This window comes from Athene noctua, chromosome 4 (assembly GCF_965140245.1).
Source record: "Athene noctua chromosome 4, bAthNoc1.hap1.1, whole genome shotgun sequence".
Lineage (NCBI taxonomy): Eukaryota > Metazoa > Chordata > Aves > Strigiformes > Strigidae > Athene > Athene noctua.
Window position 1 is genome coordinate 21086621 of NC_134040.1, and position 20805 is coordinate 21107425.

Here is a 20805-nt window from a genome sequence, read left to right on the forward strand (position 1 = left end):
GATAAACCACCACAGCAAGACAGCTTTAAGTACCACTCTGGCATTTCTGTCCTTGTGTTCGTTAATGTCTCTGATCACATAAGTATGTTCCAGTGTCAATGGCATTGGCATGCTTATATTGATTTAAGATGATCTTCCTTTGCAATGAGTGGCAATTGTCTTTGTATATCTGTAAACTTGTCTTTGTCCCTGTGATGATATTTCTTCCGTTGTTCTCTCTGCAATGTCCTGTTTGAAGAAATTAAACCCAAACCCAAACAAAACAATCAGTTCTTAACACTGTTTGGAGAAGTGTGTATGGGTTCAAAAATTACTTTGGCTGGTTCACTGGAAAAAACCTGAACTGATCAACAGTGTCTAGTTATGCGTATCTGTTATTCTGCTGCTGATAAAATGAGAAAAACTAACCAGAACGAACCACTGTAATGTTGCCAGGGGTGGGAAAGATAAAGAGAAATAAGTTGTTGACATTGCTTTTACAAAAAAACCCCTAAAAGTAGTTTTAGGAAGTGAAGAACTGAATTTTGAGAAAGAGGGAAGTAGTGGTCTTGTAATCAAGTAAGAGAATTGATAGGTCGCTACATATGACATAAATTATATTTATGGTTTCCAAAAAAAGGTTAGGAAAATGCAGAAGATGCATTTGATATCGGAATGTCAAAACTATTTGACTAGTTCGCTAACACCCCTTTCACAGATAGGAAGATTGATGAGAAACTGGAGTGAAAACCTTGTGACTGGAAATGAAACATGGAAGACACTGAGAGAAAACCTAGAAATGTAAGAAGAACAATAGGAGCAAAGTAGGGAATAGCCATGTGTGTGTGATGAGGTGGAGGCAGCAGTGATACAAATGAGAAAAGGAGCAACCCGATTTATTGTAGGAACTGACAGCATTGAAAGCAGGAAAGTTATAGTTGGTTTTCTACTCATTTTAAAATATTAAGCTTGTGCTTAGTAGGAATAAGCATTGTGTGCTTTTCCTATCACCTTGATTTGCATTATAATATTTGCAGTAGCCATAGCTATCTGGCAATATATGTAGCATCTTGTAAACTTGTTTTTGTGCTAGATAACAAGCTGGGTGTTTAGAGTACTAAATATTTCTGTAGCTTGTTCAAATCATGCTGTTTTCCTGGCTGTGACTTGAGCATGCAAAACCACAGGCTGGCTGAAAGTGATTATTTTCACTTTGCAAGTCCTGCCGGAGGTGTGTGCAAGCTGAGTTAAATATTTGCACCCATATAGAAAATCTCCAGACTGATTTATGAAATCAGCTTTCTATTGTCTTCCTGATTAGTTAATAACATACCACAGAGGCTGCAGCTTCAGCTTGCCCTGGGCTTGTGCTGCAGTTTGTTCTTCTGTCTCATGCTCGTGCAAGGGACCTTGGGGTGGCTTGGGCAGTGGAGGTTTGATCAGAGAAGGGAAGATGCTAATGAGAAGAGAGAGGTTTTGGAGTCAGTTTGCAGTCTCAAAGGTGACAGGAGGACACAATGCAACAGACGTGGCTGAATGTTTGGCCTGATTTCCTTGTTTCTGTTTGAAACCTCTGAGGTGTGGCTCAACCACATGTTCATGTGGGTGGCTATTTCTCTAGACTACAGAAAGCTAGTGTACAGTGTGCAGGCAGAGCTGGGGTGGCACTGTAAGGTTTGGATCAAGATGCTAGAAGTGACTGAATAAATTCTGGACTCTGGCATTATTTTGAAGAAAAAGGTAACATGGAACTGTCACCCAAGTTTCTTGTTTTTAAATTGCCACCAGGCTTTATGTAAAGAAGGTTGAAAACCATTCTCAAATTCTTCCTCTCTTGTGGGTTTGACTAGGCTACTGCAGATGTTTTTCCTAAGTAGGTCAGTTATTGGTATATGACCTTGTCATATATTAATGTAGTTTATTATACAGCAATACCTATAGGATTAAAAATAAAAATATTGTGAGAAAATTTAAATGTTCAGAGGTTGCTTGTGTCAAGTTGTCTGTGAAAAACTGTAACTAAAATCCTCCTTGTCTTCATTTTAATTTAATCTAGTTGCTTGCTTTTTGGTACTCTGGATATCTTTTATTTAGCAATTATGTACCTACTTATTTGTCCTCATGAATGTGTACTGGGTTTTGTATACATGAAGTATACAATTATGACAAATGCTGATCTAATTTGAAAAGTGCAAGCAGGTGTTTAAGCATATAAACATTATCAACATTATCTCCTTTTATGACAGTACTCGCTCTCTTGCTGTCTCTTTTTTGGAGTAATTTCAAATCAGCCTGCAGGTAGAAAGGCCTTTCAGGTAAGAAAAGGGTGTGTTTGTGTTCACTTAAGGAGTTTTTTTTAAAAAAAGTGTATATATGATGTTACATATTACAGACAGTGGGCAGGAACTACTTGTTACTTTTAGGTAAAAGCAAAGAAACCCAACCATGTTCTGGAGCTGGTTATTTAATTGTCATTTTACTGGTCTGCATTTGTGGAATTTTTTCTGCTCGTTTGACGTCTCGTGGAAAGGCATGCTTAAATGATGGTGAAAGGAATGATTCTTTTCAAGGCGGTGCTTTGGTAGCAATGTAGGATTGCATTTTTAATTATATAGTTTTGGGTTTTTTTACTGTCTGTGCAGCTATTTGCAGAATTCTGTTGTCACTTGAAAGACTGTATTTGGCTCTCAACTTCCTGTTATCAAAGTTGGGTTGGTTTTTGCTTGTTTGACAATTTCTGTAAGTTTTTGGCATTCTCTACTTGGAACAATAGATAGGTAATTTTTGCCTCAGTAGTAGTCTTGCAGTCTTGTCTATGGCTTTAAAATAGTGGTGTAATATTTATTTTAATTGCCAAACCAAAAGAATTCTATTAATCAGGTTTTACTACAACAGATAATCAAAGGATTATAAGGGATCAGTAAATCAATAGCCCATGTGATTTCATATGGAACAAGGGAATTTAAAGACCTGCAGTGTTTAAGTTTGTTTATTAAAACTTGGGTTGAAATAATTACCCTTTAAAAAAAAACCCCAACAACAACAGAACAAAGAATCTTTTATACAGTGCAGAGATTAAATTTTACTGCCAGTAATTTATTTTACCTATTGATTTCTATATTCTCAAAATTTGTAGATTTTAAAAAAAAGGTGCAGTGAAAGTTCCAGTTGTTCATACCAGTAAATTTAGTAAACTTTGATTTTTACATGCCAATTTGCTGCTTGAGACTGATTAAGTACGGTTACTTAGAAATGTTGATAGCTTTACTCTGCTTCTTACGTAAGCTATTCCTGGCAAGTATTAGAGAAAAGGTTTTAGTTAATTGCATTAAAGCCCACCTTTCAATAAATAATACTCAAGTTCAGTGTGCAGTTACGTGGAACAGCTGATGCTATTCAGAAAAAGGTTGGAATGAATCCTTATTAGTGTTCTGTTTAAAACCTGAATTTGCTTCAGGGTTTGCACCTTCTGTAAGGTAGTTAAACACAAATGAGCTCTGTTCTCAGACTTCTTCCTGCTGAGGTAGAACTTCCTTTAGTTTATGAACTTAACTCTGTTGGAATAGATTTGGGTACCTTTTCAGGGTGTTGGTTGCATTCTGCAGATCTCCTTAATTTCACTTCAGTTTATCTAATTTTGCTTGCTTCTCAGTTTTAGTGCATTTCATATATGCAATCATTTCTACAGTTTTCCAATCAAAATATGGGTAAAGTCTCAGGTTACACATTCTTATTTTTTGGTGAAGATATTGAGTGGTTTTTGTAAGGTGCTTTTGTTAACACTGCTCTAAGTAAATAGTAATAAAATTGATGGTTAATTGTCTTATCTCCTTTTCTATCATTTCCACTCCCTTCTTTTTCCCTCCCCCCCTGCTGTTGACTGCAACTTAGCTAACAGCATCTTGAATCTTATTTTTGATCGAGATTGCAGTTGTAGTGCAGTAACTTATGTAACACACTTTCATAAATTACTCTTTCTGTTTATAAAAGCAGTGAAGGATTTCAAAACAACCTGTCTTTTCTTCCCTTCTCCTTTTGCATGTGAAAACTGTTAACCATTCTCAAAATATTTAGCTTTAAACTTGTGTAAATGTCAATAAAGCCATTAAACCTTTTTTAGATATTTGCCCCTAAATAATATTCAATGACTCAATTTTTATATTGCTGAAAGGAAAGGTGAGGCTTCTTACCAAAACAACACAATCTTACCAGAGCTTTAGAAAGCTAAGTGTCAGAAAGTTTCTTTGCTTTAGCCATGGCGCAAAGGTGTAGACTTCTGCAATAGATATCTCACTTAAAAGTACAGGTTCTCATTTATTTGGGACTAGACATGGCTGGCCATGTTTGGTAGAATTTTAGCTTTGCTTTCATAAGCTTTTGCATACAAAATGTCTCCTAAGATAAAAGTATTTATGGACCTACAAGATGCAAAGCAATGTTATACAGCATATAGTGTAGCTTTAAAAAAACATTCTTGAACAGACATGCCTGTTTTAGTTGTGATGAATTCTTTCTTCTGAATGTGTATCAGCCTACTTGGAAGTTTTGGGCTTCTACAAGCATACCAGTTCTTGACACCCTGTTCTCTTTATTGTCTTTCGGAATGCCTTAAGTTCTGATGAAACTCCTGTCTCTTCGTTATAGACGTGTATTGCTTTGAACCGATTTGATGGTAAAAACATCCATATTTTGCAAAGGCATTCTTAAGCATTCATTTGTGTTCATGAATACAACCATTCTTTACTATGGATATGAGGAATACATATGCACGTTGAAAGACAGTAAAACCTGTGCACAAATGCCAATGCTCTAAGATCCCATTTGGGATTTGATCAGGGGTTTCCAAGGGTTTCTTCAGGCTTGCCTTGTCCTTTCTTCTGTTTGTTATCACTAGATATTTACTTAATACTTTGGGTTGTAAATGTGGTGAGTCAGCGATTTCTTCACAACAACATGCCTCCTAGGAACATCCTAGGACCATATGGTGAGCATACAATTAATATTTCATGGATAAGAATGACTACTGGTATTACATTTTTATTTATATTTGTGAATTGGAGCCCTCAGTTCTTGGAGCAGTTGTTAACCTTGAATCATCCTTCCAAAAGAGATGATAGAGATGCTGTTTGAGAGGTCAAACTTGTGCTCTAAGTAAGAATGTCACCATCACAAGAACAGGTCATCTATAATTCTTTCTGTCTAACCTTTGAAAACTTCTGAGGGTGGAGACTCCACATCCTCTGAGTAACTTGCTGTAGTGCTGCAATAGCCTCCTTGCAAAAAAGGGGTTCCTGATGTCTAACCTGACCCTCCCAGTGCATAATTGGACTCTTGCCCCATGTTATACAGTCTGCCCCTACTGAGGAGGGTTTGCCATCTGCTGTCAAGTAGTTGGCTGCAGGCTTCTATTGGATCACCTTAGCCTCCTCTTTTACAAGGCTAAACAAGCTCAGCTTTCTGAAGATCAATGATCTCCTTGACATTATGCAGGATTGAAACTTTGTTTTCTTTTAACCCTAATAAACAAATTAATTGAGCACAAGATTTGGAAGGCAAAAGTCATAACAATATGTAGTATTAATTGATTAAAAATGAACCTCCAAACCAAAAAAAAGGTTGCATGCTACAAATATATGTGTGTTTATCTGTATACATATGGTTAAACAAAGCAACATTTTATTTAATAAAAAAGATAAAATTACTTGAATACTGTAGATTGCCACTTGGCTTGTTGCAAAACTATAATCTGTTTCTGTATAGAAGATACTTAATTCTGAATACTTCCAAATGCGCATTTTTGAAAAACTTTTTCTGCCTGGAGGTTATTTGTATGTTAGGTCATCACATATGATTAATAACCAGTAGGCTTTGGAGAGAAACCAGGTGAAATCACATGTGGAAAGGTTCTTTAATTCAAATGAGTTTAAGAAGATATGTGACTAGAAAATAGAATAATTTCTTACTATGCCAGTGAGAAAAAAATGCAGAGTTTATCACTTAAAATTTTTAACACCTTCAGACTGTTGTTTAAGAGTGAATGTTATCTTGCATGAAATAGGGAATTAGTAGCTGACAGAGAGGTAAATTTGTAGACTTGTTTAAAAGGAAGTTTCAACTTGAATTTCTGATGTGCCTAGATGGAAGACCTTTTTCTTTAATGCCTTGTCACTTCCTCCTTTAAATCTTAAGATTTTAGAGACTGAAATTATATTTTAAAGAGAAGAAGGAAAAATTGAGAATTTAATTGAAAATTTCTAAGCTGGTAGGCAAGTAAGTGGGTCATAGTCTGTCTGGTGCAGGCTGTTTGTAATGTTACCATTAAAGTAAAGAAGTGAGAAAACGATTGTGCAACATAGCTGTCTGCTATTCAGAAATTCTCTCTGGAAACATGAACCAGTCCTAGGCACATGTGTGAGATGGATCAAAGAATGGCATTATTCGTATATGTAACTAAGATAGGATTATTACAAGAAGCAAACTGAACTCAACTTTGAAAATCATTGTTTCAATGTTACTTCAAAGTGGTAGCATCACAAATTGAAAACTTTAGTATGCTCACCATATTGTAAGCAGACAGCTGTCTTGCAGAATTGTTTTCTCACTTGGCTGACATGGAATAGTTGAGTTTTGGATATCAGTTTTGTCAGGTATTTCATTTAGGGCATGAGAATAGACCTTGGCGATAAAGCCTGTGGAATGTATGTTCCTTGTATTTGATTAAACCGAAGTGAAATTACAACATAGAGTAGTATTATAAAACATGTTTCTCTAACATATGAATGAGGAACTTCAGGTGTGTTTCATTGTCTATGGAGGCCATAAACCAGCAACAGGATGCCTAACAAAACAAGACAGGAACCCCAGCATATTTGAAAATAATCCTAGTTCAGTAAAAGTGGTTTTTTTTCTATATGTTCTTTTTGTAACATATTTCTGTTTCTGTGGGGAACAGAAGGTCTCATGTGAAATTAACTTCCTGGGGTTTTTGAAAATGGATTCTAATTGAATGTGTTGAAGTAGAATTAATCTTTCATGGTCCTGGTTTAGTTTTGCTTAATGATGGGTAGGTAGCACTTTTAACTTTTGGAAGTTACTTCCTTTTTGACAGTGAAAATTAGAGGCTGCCTGTACATGTTGATATATGATATATTAAAGAAAGGTAATGTAGCGGAAACATTTACGGCTGTTGGAATTTGGCTCTGTGCCTGTTTTCCTCCTTCTGTTTGTTGCAGGGAGCAAATAGCAGAAGCATTGGTAATTCTGTGCACGACATAGCCTTTGCAGTATGTGTTCAGCAGTTTAAAAAAATATGTAGGATGTTATTTTTAATGATTAAGCTTTTCAAATCTGATAGATACAGATCAATATTAGTGCTTAAAGTCTTATGTGTCAAAAATATACACTAAAAATTTATGTTTAAATAAACTATATGTATATGTGTCATAAAGTACCTGTAATGGCTCTCTTAAGCCAAAGGAGTCATCGTCCGGAAAAAGCTTACTGCCCTTCATTTCTTACTTATTTTTTCCCAGCATATGTTAGGAACATAACTGGGACTTAACTGAGGATTTAAGAGTAGATTATATATCTCTTAATGTCATTGGTTACCTTTAAAGATGTACCAATATTCTTTTGCAGTTGGTTGTAACCTCAATTGTCACACTGTTAAATTTTAAAAGATCTTTGTACTTTCTTGTGCTTTGAACTTTCCAGAAGTATCATGCTGGCTGTTTCTTCTCTTCAGAAAACTGTTTTGTTGTGCTGCCAGAAATGAAAAATTTTAAAAATAAAACTTAAACACAAACTCACTTGGCTTTATGTAGCCAAGTGTCATAGTTTGTCAGCTTTGGGACAGATCCTATTATGTTGCTTTTTACAGTCCTGTGTACTGAATTCTTAATGGGTGTTCCAGCTCCTAGGTTTTGGAAACTCATCAAAAAATAGGACCTTGAAAGAGGGAACTCCATGAATTATAGCAATATTTGGGACAGGCACATGCTTAGCACACACCTTGATCTTGCTGGTAAGTTTGCAGAGATGAGGTGTTTCTGAAGACCTCCCATTTATGATGTGGACTGTGCAGCCAAGGTGGGCTACATCTGGAGCTTGTGACTTCTCCAGGTTTGTGGGGAGAGTCTTGGAGAAAGGACAAATTCTAAGCTTGTTAGCAGTGGTGTTAGAAACTGTTTTGTTAAGTCTTAGAGAGTTTTATTTGTGTTTGCTATTACTCAACTCCTGCTGTAACGTTACAAAAATCTGTTTTAGGTTTTATAGGCCACAAAAATCTATTTGAAAAAACATAGATTGCCTCAAGTAGAGTTTGATGTTTTATTTAAAGTCCAGCTGTGACGTCAGCTTGTTGCAGGTAAATATGTATGTAATTTTTTCACTTGATACTTGTTAATTGCAACAAGTCTTCTAGGACATAGCCTTGTCCTATGCCTCCTGGTAGAGGGAAAAAGTGATCTAAAAAATGGAGATGGAGTTTTCTGCTTAAGTAGTGTAGATGTTGTTCCACTGCATTAATTCCATTTTCCAGTTTATTGGTCACCTACTGTGTTGCTGGCTAGATTCAGCTGTAACGTAGGGCACGTCAGGACCAGGTTTTAGCAGCAGTACTGGTTGTAAAGTGAGGTTCTGCGTGGTTTTGCGTGGGTTTCCTTCTCCTCCCCTTGTGCCTTTACTGTCTCAAGTGTTTGTGCAGGCGTAGAGAGAACCAATTCAGGCAGAATCGGTTTCCTGAGCCTTCCTGCAGCATGACTGCACAAATGTGCTTATGCTGGTACAAGGAAGTGAATAGTACAGGGAGAGGACGAATGGCGGGGACATGAACAATTAGGAATCCTGTTAGTGTTAGTCGTTGGCTTACTCTGCTTTAGAGCATATGTGAAATTATTGCCTTGGCTCTTCTTTGCATCCTGAATATGCTCATGCTGTTGGGGAGCAAGTGACAGTATTTGAAGCTGTACGAGTAGTATTTGGCAATGTGTGTTGTTCAGGCAAATGTAGAGTATTTGGGAAGCTTGCTGTTTTCTTTTGTATGTGACTTCTTGATATTTATCCAGAGGTGAAATACTGCTACTCTTAAATTTGTATGCAAATTCTGCCTAACTTTTTGATGGGACTGTTTTTTGTTTGTTTTTTTTTTTTTTTTAAAAAAGCCCCTCAGAATCAATCTGAGCTAATTTGCTCTAACTTCATATGACTTATTCTAAGTTTTGGAGTTCTTGTTGAATTCAACTGAGTTTTCTCTTTCTTACTCTGCGTGATTCCAGTGCATGACTTTATGCACAGAGTTTAAGTGTTCAGTGTGTGTTCATTGTGTAAAAACTGGCTTCTGTTTTATTGGCCACTTTATCAACCAAGGAATACTTACTGGAAAATGACACCATTTGCTACTATTTTTATGGGCCCAGAAATATCTTTATCAAAATAGTATCAACCAAGGTGTATCTAAGATATGTGCAACTATATTCTAACATTCTTATAAATGTAAATATTACTATCTGTGTTAAGCTTGAGCAATAGCATAATAATGATATTTCCAAAGATGTGCAACCATGATACTCTTTAAATTCTGAAAACCTTTTTTTTTTTTTTTTTATTTTTCTTGCATCTTATTTGCATCAAATAAACCAAGGTGAACTGAGGCACCATCAGCAGATTTGTCAGCCTGGTTTATCACTTGGTGAATATCATAATGAGAAAAATATTTAGCAGCATTATTAGGAGGAGCAAAACTTCCAGTTGTGCAGTCTGAAGTTGGATGCGAGTGCTAACTGCAGAGCAGTTCCTGTAAGCTTCTGGAAGTAGGATAGGCCTTGACTAGTCAGCAGTCTGCACTACTAAATCTTTACATAAGCTAATAGGACTATTTAAAGAAACTGATATTTATATATCCTTAAAATGACTGATACATTGAATGGTGCTAAAAGGAAGTGTTTTATTATGATGTAATTGATTAAAAAGAATTAATCTATGCACTAAGTGCCTTTGTGTTTCTGAAAGTATAAACACTACATAGGCTGACAAATTTAATACTCAAATGCTACAATCTTAACAGATTGTGTATTATAAAAAAAAAGTGCCCTGATGTTAAGCTCTCAGTTGTATAATTCTGATATGTTCTCTTAAAGTATAAATACATCCTGACAACATGTTGTTACAGGAACTCTGAGGGAACTGATGATGCTACAGATGGTGCTCACAGAGGATTAAATTTGATTCCTTGGTTAGAACAGTTAATAATATATGTACTAGATCAGATGGTGTAGAAGACTGAAGTAATTCAGTAATGTCAGCAATGTCATACTTACATGCCTGATTCATGGATATAGGATATGATTGTGAATCACATGTGAAAACAAATATATTGGAGGAAAAACTGGTGTGATTGAAAGCATAAGTTTAAAGATATATATATATATATAATTTTATGTAAAAATAATAAATATGACTTTTAATAGATGCCTCTAATTTATAATTTTAGCATGTTTCAGTCTGAAAGTGTAAGGATTTAGGTCTTAAAAGACGCTTATTTTAATCTTAAAACCACATCTGTGAAATTTTTTTTATGGCTTTTACTAAACTTTTTAAAAATTATGTGAGGTGGTAAAATCATTTTCAAATGCTTCTCCCCTGCCTCCCCTTTTTCACTTTAAGAAGTTATAAACTACCTTTTCAGCATGAAAGAAGTTTGTAAACTTCTAAATTACCAGCCATGCTGTCATGGTTGTTGAATTCTGCAGCTCACTGTCTTCCAGAAAGAAATTTAGTGGCTCATTCTTTGCTTAGCTCTTGAGCCATGTCTGAATAGAAATTGGTACACTGAATATCGACTATACACTTTCACCAGGAGGCTAAAGATCAGGCTTCTGGATTAATGCACAGCAGAGCTATTAACAAGGATGGAATTCTAAGCAAGAAGATGAGGTTTTATTTAGAAAACAGTTACTAGAAAGTCTCTTCAGAAATCACAGACATATTGTCAGACATTTGAATCACTTTTCTGGTTTCCTGAACAAATTCCTGGCTTAAATGCTGTGCTACTGTCCTTGCTTAAGAGCTGACAAATTCTTGGGCAGGTTGAAGTACACTATCAGGGATATACCTCATCTTTTCCAGCTTCTTGTTAGAACAGCAGTAAAGAACTAGTCAGACCTAAAATATATAAAAAGCTTAAGATGTGTGTTATATGTGCTTGGATGTGTGTTATGCATTAATAATAACTGAATACATATGAATACACAACTGTATTTTCTTTCATCAGCTTAATTAATGTTCTGTTGACAAATAAACCCAAATAGTAAATTCACAGTCCTGTTTCTTTGATAGCTGTAACTTCTAAACATGTATGAAATATAAGGCAAAAACACCAACTGTCTTGTAAATTTTGCCTGAGTTAAGGGTGTGTTTTTATTTTAGGTGAAGATATGAATTTAGGTCATCTTTGAACCTATGTAAATTTGTTTTTTATATGTTAACAATTACTATAATGTGCGAAGAATACATCATACATTTTTAAAGGTGTGTTAAATAGTCTTCACTACCAAATCAAGATACACAGATGAAAATTTCATTAAATATTTCCGTTCTTGGTCTTGTACTAATAAATGTAAGTGACACATAATAAATATAAGTGAGTCCTTTTGCTGAGAGTAGGTATCAGACATCTGTTTTTTATTTTTTAACTGAACATTCATATGTGTCTGTAGGTTTGTATAGCAAGTATTGTTAAAGTACAAGTAAGGTTGGAAGGAGGAAAAAATTGAGGATTTTCTATGGCTTGCCTAAGATGCATCTCCCAGTTTCCCCTTATACTGCTTTGTTAGGGTTTACAGGATTTCTCTTCGAAATCAGTTTATTTTGACCATTGTATATAATAATTGTCCAATTTCCTCTTTCCTTCAAATTGTGTGAGTGCTCAGGGAGAATGTGGGAAGGAGATGGAAAAAGCCACGAATTCATCATCTTAATTTTTTAGCCAGACAGAGCGGTGTTGTAATTTAATAAATAATTTCCTAACAGTCTAAATGAAGTGTTTATACTGATGTTTTGTCTTGCCAGAATAGTCCTTGACATGATTAATGTATTCAACCCCTTTTTTCAACTTCTTTTTCAAACAAGCATTGCTGATTTGGGATAGTTGGTTTTAATTAAAGCAAAATTAGATTTGACATCAGATTTAATCCTCTAGAGAATTTCTTTCGTATCCTTCCTTTGAGTAAACATTTTTATTACTATGAAGTTCTTAAATAGTTTTCTAAGTTAGTGTATGATGATTTGAATGTCTTAACAGGTGATCAGAAAGTTAACAGTGCTGTTCTGTGCTTTGTTTTGAAGCTTCTTATCTAGGAAAGATTAGAAAAGCTTTAATTGAAGCCTGTCTTGAGACTTGATTTTGGTAATGGCATTATTTGACTGAATTTCTGCTTTAAATAACTGTGATTTCACTCTTTTTTGTGTATAAAAAATGAAATTTAAGTGTAGAATTAGACAGCTTTTTTGTGGGTGTGGAAAAAGCAAGGATGAGCTAATGGTGATTTAGGGAAAAATTAAAGCCTTACTTGCTTCATCAAGTTTCAAGTTTCCCTGAGGGGGAAAAAATAAATTGATTTGCATATATTGAAAGATACTGAAATGGCAGAATAAATGGACACTTCTCAATAGTGACAAAACCAGATTTGGATCTCTCATGCAAAGATCACTCGTATACATATTGGAGTGGTAATGATTTATTTTAAGGTTGTTTAAAATGTAATCTTTTCTTACTGAAGGATGTTGAGTGGATTTTTGAAGAATTATGGCAGCTTTCATAGAGCAGAGCTACAAATAGTTGGTTTTTTGTGTTAACTGAAGTTACCAGTCACTAACACATGTTCAGAAACAGGTTTTTCAGATACCACACTTACAAGTCAGGACCTTCATCTGTGACTTTCATCTCCTGTTACTGCACGAGTTTATAAACATAATTTCAGAAATTACCTGAATTTCTAGTATGGAGTAGTGGAAAAGCCTAGTGTGAGACTTCAACAGTTTAATCATTCTTTGAAGACAACAGAGTCCTGAACCTCCTTTCCTGTTGCACCTCTTCCCCTTTCCCTGCTGTCATTAATATTATTGCATTTTCCTCTTCAGGAAGCTCATTTAGGTAACATCAGTGTTGTGATTAGAAGATAAGTATATTCTGCCCTTTTTGTCAAAATTTTGTCTGGTTTTGAAAATGTTTTTAGTGGAAAGATGTGCTGCAATGATGAGCTTTATTTTTCACTCTATTCATTTAAATAAATGTCACAAATGACATTGTCAAGTTAACTGTTATATCCTGCTCAGCCTACTTGCCATATGGAGGAGTTTAATAATTAAGAGTAGGAGTGATTTGCTTTGGGAGCTTTTAATTGAAAGATTAAATGAAGCTCACTCTGAGGCTGTCTTTTCAAGCATTTGAAGATATTAATGACACCTTATATAAGGATTTAATACAAAAGCCACATGTTTGTTGCCTTTACTGTGAATAGCTGTTTTGAACATCTGGTGAAATTTTTGAAAACACTTGCTTTTCAGTAATTTCAATAGTCTCTATTGTACATGACACTCAGATTTGTGCTCATGTCTTTAAAAATCGTTGTTCTCTTTCTTATTTTGCTTTGAAATGAATCATATTGAATTGATGAAGAAACTGTAATGTATTAAAGTACAGTTTAAAACTAAAGCACAAAAGAAATGTAAGGAAATAGAAATCCTAGTTAGATGAAGATGCATTTGGTGGGGGATTGGGGATACTGTGGCCACCTGCTTTAGCTCTGGAAAATGCAAAGAAATCCTACTTCTGTCATCAAGGCTTGCTGAAACATAGTTATTTGAAACTGAGAGTATGTACTTAGGAAGCTGGCAATTGGGCATAGTGCTTGCCTTTTCTGTGAGGTTTCCCTTTATCCCAGATGGCTTCTTAGGAATGAGGAATCATAAAACTAGCAGAACATGGTACAGTCCTGAATTCATCAGGAAAAGGCAGTCACGGAAGCACTGCGGGCTTCCATAGGACTTGCCATATGTTAGCGTAAAAAAAGTGCTCTTCCTTCTCAGTGAATGCTGAACATCCTCACAGAGCAAAAATGCTGTGTAGTAGCCAGTCTCTCCAAATAACTCCCAACTGCTAAGCTGCTCCAAGTGAACTAATGGGGAAATTTAAAGCCTTTTAATTCAGCAGGTGTGTATCTGGTTTCAGGTACCTCTGAAAAATCATAAAGGTTTTGTGTGTCCCTGTATTCTTAAAAAGGCTCTTTGAGGCATTTAAAAGACTTAAGCACACAGGTGCTTTGGAGACCAGACTGGAACTGCAGACACCTTGCTAGGGTCCCTGTGTCACAGGCTTTGGCATGGTCATAGCTTTTGTGATCCAATGTCCATATGTAAGAGGAGGTATGTGTGAGCGAACCACAGGATTATTAGTTACTTTTTGCTCTGCCAGTCTTTTCCATTGTGAAGTCTGTTAACGTTCACAGTGTTTTAGGGAAAAGTAAATAGATGAAAAACTGCAAGGTGCATATACCCTTTTGCTTTGGAACCATTTTTAATGATGTATACTAAAATAAATTTCAAGGGCTTTGCTGACATGAATGATTGAAGATATGGGTGTAATTAATTTTCCTTATTGGCTTGTGTCGACAGTGTCACTTTGTAAGTTTAACTCCTGTTGCCTTCAGGAAATGAGATGAAAAAGCTGTGATTCTACAGTTTAGGAGAATTTCAAATGGAAATTTTTCTTTTAGTCTTGCCTTATTTTAGCCTTGTTGAAAAAGAGAGAAGAGAAAAAAAGGAAGGGGACAGAATAACTGTTAATTGTTACTTTCCCATTATCTGTAAATACAAAGTTTCCTGGTGGGGTATCTCTCCACTCAGTTCATTATCAAACTGTCTCCTGTATGTCTGGTCTGTACTCTTGGCTTTGTGCAGCTCCCTGCACTGTTGAAGACTAGTTTCTCCTCATGCCCCAGAGCTAAGAGGAGTTACTAAACTACTCACTGACATTTATTTTTTAAATAACAAATTCCCTCATTATCGTGACCAAAAGTTCTGAAACATCCTCACTTCTGAGCAGTGTTAAAAACTGGACTGTAAAATAACTCTTGCTTAGTGACATGTGGTGTGCTCATATGCCTCTTGTCCAAGCTCATCTAAGCTGTCTCTTTTGTTTGCCTTGCTAATACTTCTGTGCTGTTTGTTAAAGGAAGAGTTAAATTCTAAGCTATCAAGTTAGCTCCCTGAGTGAGCTTCTTGATATCATCTCCTGTGATGATTACTTTGGACTAAGTGTATTTATGACAACACACCAGACTAGGGCAGAGAAACTGTTCCAAACATGAAAATAGTTTTGTCCTTAAAGTACAATAGATAGTTTGGAACCCCAGAACACTTCCATTAGAGTGGATTCAAAGTGAAAAATTATCAACTAATCTTACAATTTGTTGTGGGGCCTCAGGCTTGTATTTATGGTGCTTGCTGTATTTTGAGACTTTTCCTGTTGGCTTTTATCTTAATTAACTGGGTGTTTGAGAAGTTTCTAACCATACTTCATCTAATATTAATTTAAATTGTTTCTGCCATGGAAGTGAGGCAAAAATCCTTCCTGTTAGAATCTTAAGCTGTGGATGATTAAATTTGTCAGCTTTTTCTTGGATTTGGTAGGGCTTCATAGGTACCTGTGTGAAATGCTTTTCACTTTTTCTTTAGGTTGTGGCTTTCTAATTTGTTTTTGTTTTGAGATCGTTCTCTGAAGAGAGGGATGACAAGTGCTGTCAGTTTGGAATGTTTAATTTTACCATACGAAAATAAGCTTGAAGGTAAATCTGGATTCTCTTTAGAGTGGGTTAATTTTTATTACGGTCGAGATGTGGACCTACTCCATGTTTCTCAGTCCCAAAAGGAGCAATTGGAACTCTCATCTCTTGAGAGAGATCAAGTGTTCCTGGAGCCAGGCATGGGACATTTGAAGCACAAGCAGCCTGTTTACTTCTCTCAAGAAGAGCTATAGCTCTTCCAAGTGCCTTCATGCTTAAATAACCAAAAAAGGCATATTTAAGATAAATAAGTACTTGGATTAAGAAACTGATCAACCACAGTTTTGAGAAAATGTGCTCTGGGAAAACCTTTTTGATTTACAAAGCTGGGCTTTCAGCTGAACAAAATAAGAAAACATTTGAGTGGGTGCTTGCAAATTGTGAACACTATTTATCTGTCATTTTCTTCTATATAAGAATAGAACTAAGTACAAATTAAGTTGCGTGTGTTTTGAGGAACCTGTTTATCTCTTCTGACAATTATGCTTTTTTGTAATTTAAAACAGTATAGATCTACTATTGCAGTACAAAGGTGGTTCTTCTGATATATTTTAGTGTCATATTCTTTGTTTATGGCTATTGGAATTTAATTATTAGCAGAAATTTGTGGTGATTGATTACTACTGCAAGGGAAGCCTTTCTACACCAAGCACTCTGTATTACAGGGATAAGTCTTTTAACTCTGCCAATGATAGTAATTTTTTCATTGCAAGGCAAAAATCTAAAGGCTGTGCAAATTAAACCTTTTCTAGTGAAACAGAGATGGACAAATAAAACAGCCTTTTTGTGTTTTAATGTAGAAAAATTACTCAGTTTCACTAAATATTAGTTGCATTCCAAAGCTAAAAATTGTTTGTAGTTGGCGTAATGTTCGGTGATTTGTATTTCCGATTTATATGAAGTAGTTCCAAAACCAGCATCTCTCTGTTCTGGGACAGTGTCAGTGAGGAGTTAGGGTTTTTTATTGGTGTGTTTTGTTTGGGTTTTTTGTTTGTTTGGTCTTGTTTTGTTTTAATTGATACATGGGCAGAGATAGCAGGTAACTGTTAACTTCTGTATAATAAAATTGGTGTATAAAGTAAGAATGCATTGACTCATGTCTAGCTGTAGGGATCAGTCCAGTTAATAAGTGTCTGAGATTCCAGCTATGCTGTGGTTGCTACCTTCGTACTTCTACTTTGTAGCCTTATGCAAGCTGAGTCTTACCAGCATACATTATTCTTGATTATTTTTAAATTTATAATAGACAGAAAAGCAGAATCATGCCCACCTCAACTGGTATGGAAATACTAAACTAAATTTATTTTTCTGTGCAAACTCTTGATCCTATCCATTTCTGTGTGCTTCCTTTACTTATTTAAATGAGCTGTAACATGAAAGCACAATCCTTGGATAGACCAGAAGAAGCAAAAATTACTCATATGCTGCCTCAATTTGTATTTTCATTGATATGATTAAACAGAAGCGTACCAGTTTATGGGACTAGTCAGTGCATTTTTTTGATGGCTGTTACAGTGGGAATTCACTATCTTATTAAAGCTGAACTTTCAAAAAATTATTTCTGTGTCCTTCTCCACCTTCTGTTCTTTTACGTTGTTTTGTACATCAGAATTAATGAACTAGCTAGCTATTAATTAATGCCAATGTCTGAAAGACCAGTCTTTAATGATGGTTGATCATCGTGCATTGTAGAATTTTCAAGCACTTGGCATCTTCCTTGTGGAAGGGAAGGAACAGAGGTGTAACAGTCTGACATGGTGGAAACAGAGCTATCAGATGTGCACAAATCATGAGCCTTCATAATGGATGCAAATGAAAACTTAATATTTTTGACCTGGAATCCCATTCCACCGTGACTCTGCTGTTTTTGATCAGAGCATACACAACTGAGATATCATGTATTATTATCAGTTGAATTTTCTTTGCAGTGTGCTTTCTTCTCTTGCAGTCCTCCTTGAACATTTTACATTCAATAGTGCTATCTAGTTTGAATTTGATCTGGAATGTGGTTACCATCCCTTTGTTATCTGTTTGTAAAGCTATGATTGTAGGACATGACAATTCTTTTTCTCCTCCTCTACCACTCTGTTTAGCCCAGGCTTTTAGAAAGGAGGTTGGAAAACACAGTGACTTTATTTGCTATTGCAGGGATATATTACTAAGTATGGATGATAGAAGAGGTGGAGATAGCAGTTACAGGAGTGGAAAAAAAAACCCCTGAGAGTCAAAACTATTCCAGCCTATTCTTTGGGCTTCTGTCCTGAATGAAAAAAAGAGTTGATTTTCACACCCTCCCTTCACTTTACAACCAAGTTTGACATCTATGACCTGGTGGCTATGTGCAGTGAAGTACATGTATAGAAACAGAAATTTAAATGCTTTTTCTTGCTAGGGAGCTTTATATTCTAGAATGACAGTAGCTAATATTTCTGTTTTTGTGTCCCCCCCCCCCCCCCCCCCTTTAGATCCCTGCAGTTCACTCAGCCCACCGTGCTTTACTGAGGAGGACCGATTCAGCCTAGAAGCTCTCCGCATGATCCATAAGCAAATGGATGATGACAAAGATGGTGGTATTGAAGTAGATGAAAGTGATGAGGTAGGAGTAAAAAGCCTTTACTTGTACATACATGAGGTCTGTATTTTTTTCCCTGTTTTATATAGCTGCTCTTTATGTTCCAGCACTTGAGTAGTTGTTGCCGTTTTTCTTAATTCAGTCAATGACAGCCAAATATAGAAGGAAAATCTAATTTCTAGAATTGCTTGAAATGGAGTGTTATTGTCCATTGTTCTAGCTTAAAGGGAAAGTTTTATATGACTGTAAAAACTTGTTTTTGTGATGTGTAAGAGGTAGGCAAATGGTGTTGGTTTAGCTTGCAGTGAGGTGACTAGTAAGAGTTGTTGTGATCTGTCTGTCACCTGTATTTTGGTTTCTTTGCTACAAGGTTTTCTTGTTTAAGGCATTGCTTAGATCTGTTACAGGCACTTTGCTGTGCAAAACAATACCTGTTACAGACAGCAGTCTAGAACGTGTTCTTACATGTTTTTGCTTACATTTTACAGGCAAGTAGTAAGCACCTCCTGCTGTAGGTTAGTGGTAGATAAAGTCCTATGAACTGAGAAAGGTTATTCAGACCTGCCTGAAGTTTTTTGTGATTGTGCTTGAATGAGTTTGATAGGCAGGCTCCTGACGGTCCTAGTAAAGGAATTGGCCTTGCACTTACTCAACTTTTCCATCAGGATTCTCAAAATTATGGGGTAGCAATGGAAATACCCATGTAGGTCCATCCAATTGGTCTTGCTTTTTTGCTTTCTGGCAGTTGTAAGGTACAGGCTTGAGAAAGGAAGGAGAGTGAAGATGTCTCCTTAACTCTTGTCTCCTGAAAATGAGGGTATTGCCTTGTGTTTCTGAAGCCATTCTTACTGGAGGTGAGTGGGAGAAGAATCTAGCCCTGATTTCTCTTCCCTCTTTTGTAACATCCCAGGGAAGATTTTTCTTCCTGAATGAGTTAAGTTATGAATTATCATTGTCAGGTTTAATGTAATGCTACTTAATTTTCTGTGTGACTGTGTACAAGCAGCATCAACAGTGATTGATGCTTGCTTGATATGGGTTTTCTGAAGGAATACGTAACAATGGAGAGAATGGTCCAGAATAAAATAGTGTACCTTTTAACTTCAGAGGAAAAAAAAATCTGCTCTCTACCTTAGGGAGTGTCATGGCGAGGTAGTTCAGGCACCGGAAACAGTCTATCTCTGTTATCGCAGAATGTTTAGTTAATTGTCATTAATGTTTGGTACAGACACAATGCAGTCTGCAAATCGAAACATTAGTGATGGAGTGTAAGCTTCCTGAGGAGCTTCTCAGTAGTGTGTGATTGCCTTGACTTGTCCTACATTTGTTATACGTAAAAGTTAAGAAAGTTAAAAGAAAATACTGAAATATTTATACATTCAAAACTTTTTATTAGTATTCAAAAGATCTGTCCTGGTTTCCAGCAGACCATCTTTGTATCTGACCTTAAGTTTCTTCCTGTTCCAGAGGAATGTCATAGAATCACAGAACAGTTTGTATTGGAAGGGACATTATAGATCATCTTGTTCCAACCCTCCTGCCATGAGTAAGGACACCTTCCACTAGACCGGGTTGCTCAAAGCCCCGTCCAGCCTGGCCTTGAACACTTCCAGGGAGGGGGCAGCCACAAACTTTTGGCAACCTATTCCAGTGTCTCACCATCCTCACAGTAAAGAATTTCTTCCTTATATCTCATCTAAATATTTTTAGTTTAAAACCAATAACCCTCATGCTAGCACTACATGCCCTTGTAAAAGTCCCTCTCCAGCTTTCTTGCAGGCCCCCTTTAGGTCCTAGAAGGCTGCTGTAAAGTCTCCCCAGAGCCCTTCTCTAAGGTAAACAGCTCCAACTCTCTCAGCCTGGCTTCATAGAGGAGATGCTCTAGCCCCCTGATCATTTCTGTGGCCTCTTTTGGATCTGCTTGAGCAGGTCCATGTCCTTCTTACATTGGGGGCCCCAGAGCTGGACACAGTACTGCAGGTGAGGTCTCACAAGAGTGGAGTAGAAGGGAGAGTCATCTCTGTAGACCTGCTGGTCACACTTCTTTCGATGCAGCCCAGGATACAGCTGGCTTTCTGAACTGCGAGTGCACACTGCTGGCTCGTAGTCAGTTTTCCATCCACTAATGCTCTCAAGTCCTTCTCTGCAGGGCTGCTCTCAATCCACTCGTTGCCCAGCCTGTATTTGTGCTTGGGATTGCCCTGACCCATGTGCAGGACCTTGCACTTGGCCTTGTTGAACTTCATGTGGTTTACACGGTCCCACCTCTCCAGCCTGTCCAGGTCCCTCTGGATGGCACATCCCTTCCCTCCAGTGTGTTGACCGCACCACACAGCTTGGTGTCATTGGCAAACTGCTGAGGGTGCACTTAATCCCACTGTCCATGTTGCCAACAAAGATGTTAAACAGTGTTGG

At 36.6% G+C, this 20805-nt stretch overlaps 1 protein-coding gene across 2 annotated transcripts in view; it reads left to right on the plus strand.

The window, feature by feature from the left end:
• STIM2 (stromal interaction molecule 2) overlaps positions 1 to 20805 on the plus strand; it is a 79565-nt gene that overhangs the window by 24779 nt on the left and 33981 nt on the right. For both annotated transcript variants that reach the window (XM_074904627.1, XM_074904628.1), the window contains exon 2: positions 18284 to 18414. In XM_074904627.1, the coding sequence (XP_074760728.1) occupies positions 18284 to 18414 (131 nt within the window). The remainder of the gene's footprint in view (positions 1 to 18283; positions 18415 to 20805) is intronic.